Source organism: Eublepharis macularius, chromosome 16 (assembly GCF_028583425.1).
Source record: "Eublepharis macularius isolate TG4126 chromosome 16, MPM_Emac_v1.0, whole genome shotgun sequence".
Lineage (NCBI taxonomy): Eukaryota > Metazoa > Chordata > Lepidosauria > Squamata > Eublepharidae > Eublepharis > Eublepharis macularius.
In genome coordinates this window covers 16,182,061-16,192,751 of record NC_072805.1, presented here as the reverse complement: position 1 = coordinate 16,192,751, position 10,691 = coordinate 16,182,061, and the positions used below count along the sequence as shown (strand labels likewise).

At 46.3% G+C, this 10,691-nt stretch overlaps 1 protein-coding gene across 1 annotated transcript; it reads right to left on the bottom strand.

Annotated features, from left to right (window-relative positions):
* Nucleotides 1–2,565: 2,565 nt before the first annotated feature.
* Nucleotides 2,566–10,422, bottom strand: CIAO2B (cytosolic iron-sulfur assembly component 2B). The gene is made up of 5 exons (XM_055000167.1): nucleotides 10,188–10,422; nucleotides 8,313–8,392; nucleotides 7,743–7,868; nucleotides 4,029–4,074; nucleotides 2,566–2,873 (listed from the first exon to the last, which is right to left on the bottom strand). The coding sequence occupies exons 1-5, from the start codon at nucleotides 10,339–10,341 to the stop codon at nucleotides 2,776–2,778; spliced, it is 504 nt and encodes a 167-aa protein (XP_054856142.1). The 5' UTR covers nucleotides 10,342–10,422; the 3' UTR covers nucleotides 2,566–2,775.
* Nucleotides 10,423–10,691: the final 269 nt, after the last annotated feature.

The window sequence follows — 10,691 nt, the reverse complement described above, 5'->3', positions numbered from 1 at the left end:
CTGCAGTGTGAGCAAAGGTGACAACGGGCCAAACCAGGGGTCCCCGATGCAGCACCCAACACTTCCTGGCACCTGCCAAGGGCTTTTAGGAAGTAGATGGGGGCAGGGGGACTTTTGCCCAGCAAGACTTTTCACTGGCTTTACAGATTCTTTTGAAATTGCTTTGGCAGCAGCTGCCACCACAGCACAAGGATCTTCAGTGTGGGGCTGAAGGTAAACTATGTGTATGCAAGACCATTTTTTAAACACTTTCATTTTCAAAGACGTTCTGTTAATCAGCCTGAAATGTTGAAGTTACTATGAGATTTATGCATAACCTTACTCCTAGGTGTTTTGTGGCTGGCGTCGCCTCCTGTGGTAGCCATTTTGAGTTGCACCCACCACCCTGTGTCAGAAAGCAAAAATGGCCATTTTTGGCCCGTTTTGGCCCGTATTGGGTTGGTGCCCTCCCAGCACTGACCCGGGTTCCGGCCGTTTTGGGTCAAAATGGGCCCAAAAAGGCCTGTTTCGGCAGACTGAGACAGCCAGGATTGGGGCCGAAACAGCTGGGACCGGGTCCATGGTGGGCGGGGGAGGCTACCCCTGCCTCTCACCGACCTGATCCAGGCCAAAACGGGCGCAAACTGGCCTTTTTTTGTCATTTTGGGCCCATTTTGGCCCGGATCGGGGCTGAAGGGGCCCAGATCAGCCTGGTGCCCCGCTAAGGATCGACCTGGTCCCGGCCGTTTTGGCCCTGATCTGAGCCGAAACGGGCCCAAAATGGCCACTTTGGGCTGTTTTCTGCCGGGTTTGGGACCGAAACGGCCTGGATCAGGTTGGTGCCGGATGGGGGAAGCCTCCCCCACCTGGCACCAACCTAGTCCCAGCCATTTTGGGCCCAATCCGGCCTGAAAATGGCCATTTTGGCCCCATTTCCGATGGGATCGGGGCCAGAATGGCCAGGATTGGGTCGGTGCCGGGCGGGAGAACCTTCCCCTGCCTGGCACTGACCTGGCCCAGACTGGTTCGGCCCTGATCCGGGCCCAAGTGGCCATTTGGAGCCCATTTCAACCAGGATCAGGACCGAAACAGCCAGGATTGGGTTGGTGGCGGGCGCGGGACCCCTCCCCTGCCCAGCACTGACCCGGTCAGGGCCATTTTGGGCCCGATCCAGGCCAAAACATGCTGAAATCGGCCATTTTGAACCCTTTTGGGCATGTTTTGGCCTGGATTGGGGCCAAAACGGTCCTGATTGGACCACTGCCAGGTGGGGGAACACTCCTCTGTCTGACAGCAGCCAAATCCTGGCCATTTCAGCATGATCAAGGTGCGCGGCATATGCTAATGAGTTATGCTCATGATTTCCTGCAGCCCTTTTTCTACGAAATGACCCCTGCTAAAAATTATTGATGACCCTACCCCCTACCCCGGGGCCTGGCCTTTGCAGGAGTTGAACAACTTAACTGTTTGCCCTAGAACGTGTCCAACTGCCATTTTCAACCTCTCCGTTTTGTTTCCACGCTGCTTGTTCCAAACCATCTGTCCTTTCGTGTGATTGGTGTTAAAAAAAAAAAGAATATTAATCCTTTCAATAAAGATGCTTCTCTGCTCTCATTGTGCTTGGGAGGGAGAGAAAAGCAACAAATGTGAAGCATCCTGTTTAAATTATGACAGTGAACCTCTTTGCATTGAAATAGTATGGGAAGCATGCCTTCACAAGACAACAGCCTCTACTCTACCCTAGACCCCTTTCCTTAACTTTCCCACCTATTGTTTGCCTGTAATACTGAAAGGACAGGTGTCCTCCCCTACCCCAACAAGTTTCTAGTGCCCCTACCCATTGCAACTGACATTTCACACACACACACCTTGCAACACAAGGTAGCTGACATTTCACATACACACCAGTTCCATAAGCAGAGGTCCCTCCCTCCGCCTCGAGTTCTGCTGAATGTTCTTCTAGAGCAGTGTTCCGCTTACCAAGGAACCTGACAGAAGCACAGATGCAGATTTACTCTGTTGCATGTGCCTTTGTGGAATGAAGCTACAGGCCCGTACCAGCTCCTGGACAGTGGCAGATTCCCAGCTTTTAAGACCTCGCATGTTAGACAAATGTCTATAAAATCATCACTGCTGTCCTTGGTGGGCTTAGTTGTTGTATTGGGGGGAGCCACAAGTACAGAAATTTAAAATAAGATTTGAGATAAGTTAGTCACATCTAAATTGAAATGCTGCAGATTTTTTTTGTTCATTATAGACGATGCCAGCCAGAGATGGTGGTGATGCTGCACGTGTGATAAATGGGGCTAAATCAGGCACATTCAACCACCTCTTTAAATAAATACTGTGCTTATATACTGCTCTTCTAGACAGATTAATGTTCCAACCACAGCAGTGAATAAATTAGTGTTATTATTCTCACATTACAGCTGGGGAGCAGGGCTGAGAGGAGGGGCTGACCCAAGGCCACCTGCTAAGCTCATGGCAATAGTGGGATTAGAACTGGTAGAGTGCTGATTTGCAGCCAAACCACTTAACCACTGTGCTACAGCAGCTCTCTGAAGGAATAAATATGAATGAGTGCCATAAGATCCGTTCCTTTATTTCAGGCCCAGAAAAGACACTCTGTTTCAACAGTATGTGTTTCCAATTCACATTTCCTTTTAAATCAGTTTCCTTAAAGCAGTGACAAGGCCTTGCCTTTACGAAAACATTTTTAAAAACTTAAGCATGCATACAATGATAGCCTCTTATATACAAAATGAGTAAGACTACAGCCAGGTGGGAGACGTTGCATCAAGGTCTTCCTGACAAGCACTGGTTCACCACTTCCAGCAAATGGGCATTTTCCAAGGCAGCCGCAACTCTCTCTTTGTCAGCCAACTGCTTGTTCACTGGAGGAAACGGTTCAAAGGCAGGTTAATAAAGACACTCAGCATTGCTTTTGTGTAGCAACCATCAGGTTAGTGCGTGCCATCCCTTCCCCTTGCAAAGGATAGTTCACGCATTCCAGGAAAACTACCCAGGAAAGATGTCCTACCAGTTTCTACCCCAGGTGGCTGACTTCATTTGTGCAATCTTGTAAACCGGTCCTTCCAAATTAGTATCTCCCTCCAAATTTTAGGGACACAGAACATCAACAATCCAAGCAAACAAGAAATCCCCCAACTACTGCAGTCTGCAAGGACTCTGCCTGCCTGCATGAAAAAACTGGTTTTTTGCTTGCCCCAGGAACAGGGCTATAGCCAATGCTTCCAGTGAAGCTACTCTTTTAAATAATTACATGGTTTTCCAATGTCTTAATAGCAGCAATAAAAGGCAGTGTAATTTGCAAAAGGCAGTGTAATTTGATGCTAATTTCTATTTGACATCCAGCTTAATGGGAAATCAACACAGGCTGTTCCTCGTGGTAGAAAAGAGCTCCCTCACCCCAGAAAACCCTAGCTCCTGAGCCTCTGTGGCATTCTCAAAGTCCAAAGACTAAAAGAAGTATGAATACTTTGCAAGCAGCAGAGGTTACCAATCTCTATGTTCTATTTTTAAAACTACTCAAGAGTAGCCACAGAGCTGTTAATGTAGCATAGTCGATCAAGTCATGGATTTCTGGGCACAGTCCCCTACCCCGCCCTGAAGCTCACTAGCTCTCAGCCTTACTAGGTTGTTGTTGCCATCCAAAGATCCTTGGAGGAAGAGTAGAATGAAAAAATACATGATTTAAGAATATACAAATGGCAACACAGATGACGAAATCAAAATTTCAGCTGATACCCTCAGCAACGTGTCATCTGAGGTGGCGGCAACCATTCTCCCTTGAAACCAAATCTACCTCTTTGCAATTTGAACCTGCTGTACCTTGATCCACTGGGTTAAGGGACTGGAGTCACAGAACTACCTTTTTAGGAAACCTTCCAAACCCCCTGAAGCTTGCCTGAAAGACGACCAGTCTTTTTTGCTATATACTTTGTTACTTATACCAGGACTGTAGGAACAGTCAGCTAAAATGCGGTAATTTGGCCATCTGTTGCACCTTCAGTGGAACCCAGACTCACCTGCATGCTCAGAGGTGTGGGTTCCAGGTGTTATGTGGACATCTACCTGGATGGGAAAGGAAAATCAAGAAGTAACCCCATTGATCCCACTAGGCTAGCAAAAACCAAAGACCAGGTTTTCTTCTTTGTCAGTGAAACACACTCTTAAATTCAGATTACAGAACACCAAGGCAACCATTTTTCCAAATGATTAGGAAACCAGGATTTTCCTTTTCTTATGTATGTCCTGGGATTTTGCTGATGATTTCTTGGAAGAAACTGTCACTTTTTAACAAAGCTGAAGATACTGAGGAAACCCTGCAAGTAACAAGATTGTGTCCAAAAACACTCAAAAGTTTGAAGCCACAAGCCCAGTTTATTTCTGGAGACGGATTATTGTAATTGAATAAACTGTACGAACTGAGCAGATTTTCATGATTTTTACTTTTGAATCAAAGGCTTTGGAATTTCCTTGTCAGGTTTTCCACTCGATGCGCCACTCTGCAGACAGAGGTTGCCACCCTAACAATGAGTCCACAGTGGGGCAAGATTAAGGTCCAGTAGCATCTTAACAACCAACTAGCTTTCCAGGCAAGAGTCAAATCTCGCTTCACCAGATACAGGGAGTGGAAAAAGGTAGAAGTCTTTCTAATCCAAGCAGAAGGTGGGAGGGGTATTGCAAATTAAAGAGTGTCAGGAAGCTAGCTATCACACATGTTGTAATTAGCATGACAGCAGGGATGCAAAGTTCAGAAAATTAGTAACGCAAGAAAAACCCAACGTCTTCATTCAACCCTGGGAGGCTCCACTGTTCCAAATGTGCTGGGGTGCAAAGTTCAGAAAATCAGTATCTGTAATGCAAGAAAACCCCAATTCAACCCTGGGAGGCTCCATTGTTCCGAAATTTGCAAATAAACCCATTTTTAGCAATTGCACGTTGTAATTCTCCTTTAAAATTTCTCTGCCTGAGCACTGCTACTCTTAGGTCAGTGATGGAATGTCCTGGAAGATTAAAATGTTCTCCCACTGTTTTTTTGAATTTTTTGGTATCTGATTAAGGGAGCTTTGACTCTTGAAAGTTCATACCCTGAAAATCTAGTTGGTCTTTAAGGTGCTACTGGACCCAAAACTCTTTTCTACTGCAGTCTAACGTGGCTGCCCACCTGAAATTATCTCCATCATGGGAGTTCAGTTTCAAGGTAGGCCCCCCACTTCTCTCGCAATGCACACTGCCCACAACGCCCCCATTCTGGTCAGGTTTTTGCAGGCCTCTTGTCGTCACACAGTCAAAGAGCAATCTCCTCCAGCTTGTCCCGAGGACCCTGTATCACCCACGCCCCTTCTTAAGCAGTAAGCAAACGGAGCCTGAGACCTGCCTGGACATCTCAGGCATGGGGTAATGGGCTCATACCTTCTTTTTGCTTCTGGTGTGAATTTTTCTTTTCTTCCGTGTGTGTGTGTGTTATCCATTGAGCAGTAAGGAATGTGCAGAAGCAGAGAAAGCCGAATCAACTGGGCCAAGTATTATCATCCATCCTCACCCCCACCCCCACTGGAAAACTCCAGAGACAAGACAGAATACTTGAGCAGAAATTTTTGACGTTTTCAACAGTGAAGGCTATGCATCTGCCTAGAAGCTGTCAAGGATATTGGATCATTCCAGCCATGTTAAGTCTACTGTAGCAAAATAAAAAACGTCCACTGGGCACCTTAGACTAACATCATTTACTGTGCAATCCTACTCAGAGTCACTCCAGTCTAAGCCCACTGAAGTCAATGGGCTTAGACTGGAGTAACTCTACATAGGATTGCACTGTTATTCCCGCATAAGTTTTCGTGAGATAGAGCTCACTTAATCTCACAGCATCTGAAGAAGTGAGTTGTGTGACTCACAAAAACTCACGTTGGAATAAACATTGGACGTTTTCACACTGCTTACTGGCCAGGGAACATCGCGCCAAGCTCCTAGTTCTCGCACAATATCACGCCAGGATGACATGATTTCTCATGCGAAATCATGCCAGGAAGATGCTATCGTTCTGGGAGCTTGATGCGATGTTCTGTGGCTGGTAAGCAGTGTGAAAAAGGCCATTGTTAGTCTTTAAGGTGCCCCCTGGTCTGCAGGTTTTAAGAAACTTTGAAACACGTCTGCATGTTCTGTACTGGAATGTTTGATCTGTGTCTCATTAAAGCTTCCAAACCACCTAGTTCTGAGGTTTATGTCCCAACTTTGAACAGCTCAGAGGGCTTTAGATAAGGAGACTTAAAAACAGAAATCTTTATTTAAACAACCTGTTACAAATAATTTATAAGAGTTCTTGTTTTCATGTTTTCCATTAAGGCATGTAGACTTCTTTTACAGTTTATTGTTTATTCTTTACTGAAGTATATGCTAATCTTTTACATTAAGCAAGATACTAAAATATAAAATGTGAAATCTATAGATCATGAACAAGAACATGCAATAAGGATTAACTCTCCTAACATCTCTCGAATAAACCTAAAATCAGATCTATTATGAAATGCATTGAATTTTCAATAAGCACACAGACAAATACATTTCTTACCTAATCTTCGTGTGATTTCCTTCATCAAAACCTTAATCTCTTATCTGGATGGCATCTTTTATACTAATTGGCATGTGCTATCTACTGAGAATAGAGCCCCGGGGCGCAGAGTGGTAAGCTGCAGTACTGCAGTCCAAGCTCTGATCATGAACTGAGTTCGATCCCGGCAGGAGCCGGGTTCAGGTAGCCAGCTCAAGGTTGGTTGACTTAGCCTTCCATCCTTCCCAGGTTGGTAAAATGAGTACCCAGTTTCCTGGGGATAAAGTGTAGATGGCTGGGGAAGGCAATGGCAAACCACCCCATAACAAAAGTCTGTCAAGAAAATGTCGTGATGCAACGTCCCCTCGTGGGTCAGTAATGACTCAGTGCTTGCACAGGGGACTACCTTTACCTTTCTACTGAGAAATCTAAGATCTTTCACACGTGTCAACAATATAAAAAATATGATTGGTCATAGATTTAGCTGAGTCTCCAGATTTTCAATCATGTGACATACAAAGCCAAAAGTGAAGCCATAGTGCAGGTGCAAGATAAACTTCATAAATCTTTAGAAGCTGACAAAAAGGTAAGTGAGCAGGTTACGATTGGTCCATTCTAGTAATTAAAGAATCATTTGTCTACTACTGTCCACTACTTTTAATTGGTTGTCAAAGATCAAAGGAACATCTGTGTTGTTGTTGTTATACAACCTGTTGACAAACTACTTAGAAGTTCATACACATTTCACTAGAATACATGTGTATAACAAGAGTATATTGTAATCTAATCTATATTCCCATTACAGTTCCACAGCATAGACGACTGAGCTCTCTGCTCAGACTTCCCTGATGTATTTATGGGTCCTGTTTGACCTTTACTCCTTTCAGATGGCAATATATTCAGCAGCTGGAAAATCTTCGCCCACATTCCAAAGCAGTGTTTTTCTCTGCCCATCACTGTCTCAAGCAAACCCGTTTCTAGCATGTAGCGGTGAGAATCATGTTTCTTACAAAGGCAACCAGGCTCCTGGAAGCCTTTTCTCCTGCAAAATTCTCATTTCCTTTCCAACCTTTCCTTCCGCACCTGGGCTTCTTCAAGAGCTTTGCAACACACACGCCAATAAGCATTTGCTAAGGCATTCTGAAACGTCCTTCCACTTTTGCTCTTTTAAACATTCATACATGCTCACCTTAAACCTTTCAGGGAGGGATCTAATCAGCTTCACTTTGATCGAAAGGCCAATCAGCGTTGCCATGCTGCAGTGAGGAATGGTGGGAGTGAACTCCACCGAAACAGTACTTTCTGCATCGTTCACCTGTTAAGAGAAACATTTTCCCCTTAAGTACAAGACTTACAGAACAGTTGACTGTTTAACCAGGTCAAGTGGAAAAGAAATTAGCTGGTTTCTTCAGACGCATCTTACTGACTGCATTCGTACATCTGATTACTTGAGAAGAATCCCCCTTCACTTCTGTTCAGTCCCTTATCTCCCAAAGGTTACCTCCAAAGGTCCAAGATGACTTCTTAAGGAATTCAAATCACTACGTTCAGCATTCTGTCCCCTACCACAGCCAGACAGAGGACAGTGAGGTAGGGGAAACAGCACAGCCAGGCATGTGGGCAGAAGCTGAAATAAAAGTTGACCTTTTCCAGTTAATGATCTCAGTTGCAGAAGTTTGCAGAAGGCTTTCAGATTTTTCAGTGCATCTCTGGCAGAACAATGAGGCAACTGCAGAGGACAAGGCAAGGCCATACTTACTTTGACACGAACTTGTTCCACAACATTTAGCTCTTCCAACGTTAAGGGATGTTCCGGGTCATTGATGGACCGAATGAGATGTAAAAAAAAAGTAAAGGAAAAGCACTTGACTAGTAAAGAGCACTTGGTTCTGGGGAAAAGACATGACATAACAGGCTGGATCCTGTGAAACTGTTCTGCTAGGATAGATGCTTTCCTCCTGTGGAAGGAGTCTTTCAATGATGCAAGATGCTCTAAAGGCTCCTTCTGCTAGAGGGAAGAGCCAGCAGTAGTGACTGAGCAGGGAACTGAGCCCATGCCCTAAATGCTTGTCTGGCCCCCTATAACACTGGAAAAATAGTATGTTAGTAAGGGATGCCAATTCTGGCTTGGGAAATTTTTGGAGATTTGAAGATGATGCCTAGGTAAGGTTTGGGGAGAAGGAGCAACTCAGCCACAATGTAACGCCATAGAACCTGCCATCTGAAGCTCCTATTTTCTCCATATGGAAAACATCTCTGTGGCAGTAGATAGGTAGCAATTCTGAGACAACTCCAGGACAAACCTGGAGATTGGCAACTCTGCATATTGGGCATAATCCATGTTCCTTTAATTTCTCAGATAAGAGGTGTTGCAGCTCAAGGCCTTGCCTGTAGATCACACCACCACAAGGGCTGTGTGGTGGGGCTGAACCCCCTTCCAAGATTTTTTTTAAATTATATCATTTTTGTCCCACCCCTTCAGTTTCAGGATGGACGAAAAGAAATACTTATTTAACCAACAGGTGATAAAAAGTGGAAGTTGCTGCCAGAAGATATAGTGATGGCAGAGACCTTTAAAAGGGGATTAGACAGTCATGAAGGATGGGGTCTATCTAAGGTTGTCAACTCCAGGTTGTGCAATTCCTGGAGATTTGAGAGGTGGAGCTTAGAGAGGGCAGGGTTTGGGGAGGGACCTTAGCAGGGTATAATGCCATAGAAATCCCCGCCCCCCAAGTTGCCATTTTCTCCAGGGGAACTGATCACCGTTGCCTGGAGATCAGTTGTAGTTCTGAGATCTCCCATCACCACCTGGGGCTGGCACCACCAAAAAAGAAGATAAGAGCACTTATCAGATTTACGTGTTGGTTCATCTATTACACACCTACCTTGTTGGTTAAAGGGACTTGTAAATAAGGGCATATTTGATGTTAACTGCTGTATTATTGGACTGTATTTATTGAATAACTTCTTAGTAAATTGGAATATTTATAGGTATTTATTGTATTTGAAAAGATATTGGGGGTTTTCACTAAGAGCACTTTAGCACACGGAGTCTATTAAATTCTATGATAAACTGTTCATGCTTTAATTGTGGTATTTCCTCGGTGGAGGTTTGTAGTTTTACCACCTGGAGGCTGGCGACCCTAGGCCTGTCAATGGCCACTAAAGGAAACCTCCACATTCAGAGGCAGTCAATCTCTGAACCTCAGTGCTGGGAGGCGGCAGCAGCAAGGAAGGGCCTCTGCCTCTCTGTTGTTTTTTTGGCCCTCCAGAGCCACTGGTTGGCCACTGTGTCATTCTGGACTGGATGGACGACCACTGGTCTCATCCAGCGAGCCTCTTCTCATGCTCTTAGTGCGTGATTCTCCTCCATGCTCTCCTCCTAACGACGGCCACAGAAAGCGACAGGCTCAGGATCACCTAGTAAGGCAGAATGGGCTCCCCCACGCCTCCATTCTGCATCCTCACAACAGCCCTTTGAGGTAGGCGAGGCTGAGTGCCACACAGTGGCCCTCGGTCGCCCCGCTAGTTTCATTTTTCCTCCCTCAAGACAACCCTGTGAAGCAGGCCGGCCCCTCCGAGGCAGCTCCGCGGTGCTGAGGCCGGGCCTCTCCAAGCCCCTTCCCAAGGATATCGAAGATCTCGCGGTCGTCGATGGCGTCGGGCAGCTCGTCGTCTTCCTCCCGCGCCGTCACCGGCCGCTCGCCCTGGCGCCGGTAGATGAGCGGGTTGGCGTTCTCCAGCGCGACGCCCCCGGCCGGGGAGGCAGCCAGCGCCGGGCCCACCATGCCTGCGGAACTCACCGCGCGGGCTCTGGCGCCGCTCGGGACGTCTTGGCAGTCGCTCCCGGATGGAGGCCGAAGAGAGGAAGCGCGTAACAGCGGCTCAAGAGCACTTCCGGTCTCTTTCAGACGGGCAAAGCGACGGAAAAAGGGCCTGGAACCATAGAGATTTGAAGCGGGAGCGGCCGCCCCCGAGTGGTGTTTAGGCTGGCGCCCCGCAGAGGGCGGAGTTTACATGGCAACGGGGAGCGTTTCCCTCGTGGGTTTGGGCAAAACAGCCTCTTAAAACCTAGGCGGGTGCTTCTGTTTTCTCTTGCGCTGAAAATAAGGGAAAGGAGCCCTGTGGTGGCAGCTCA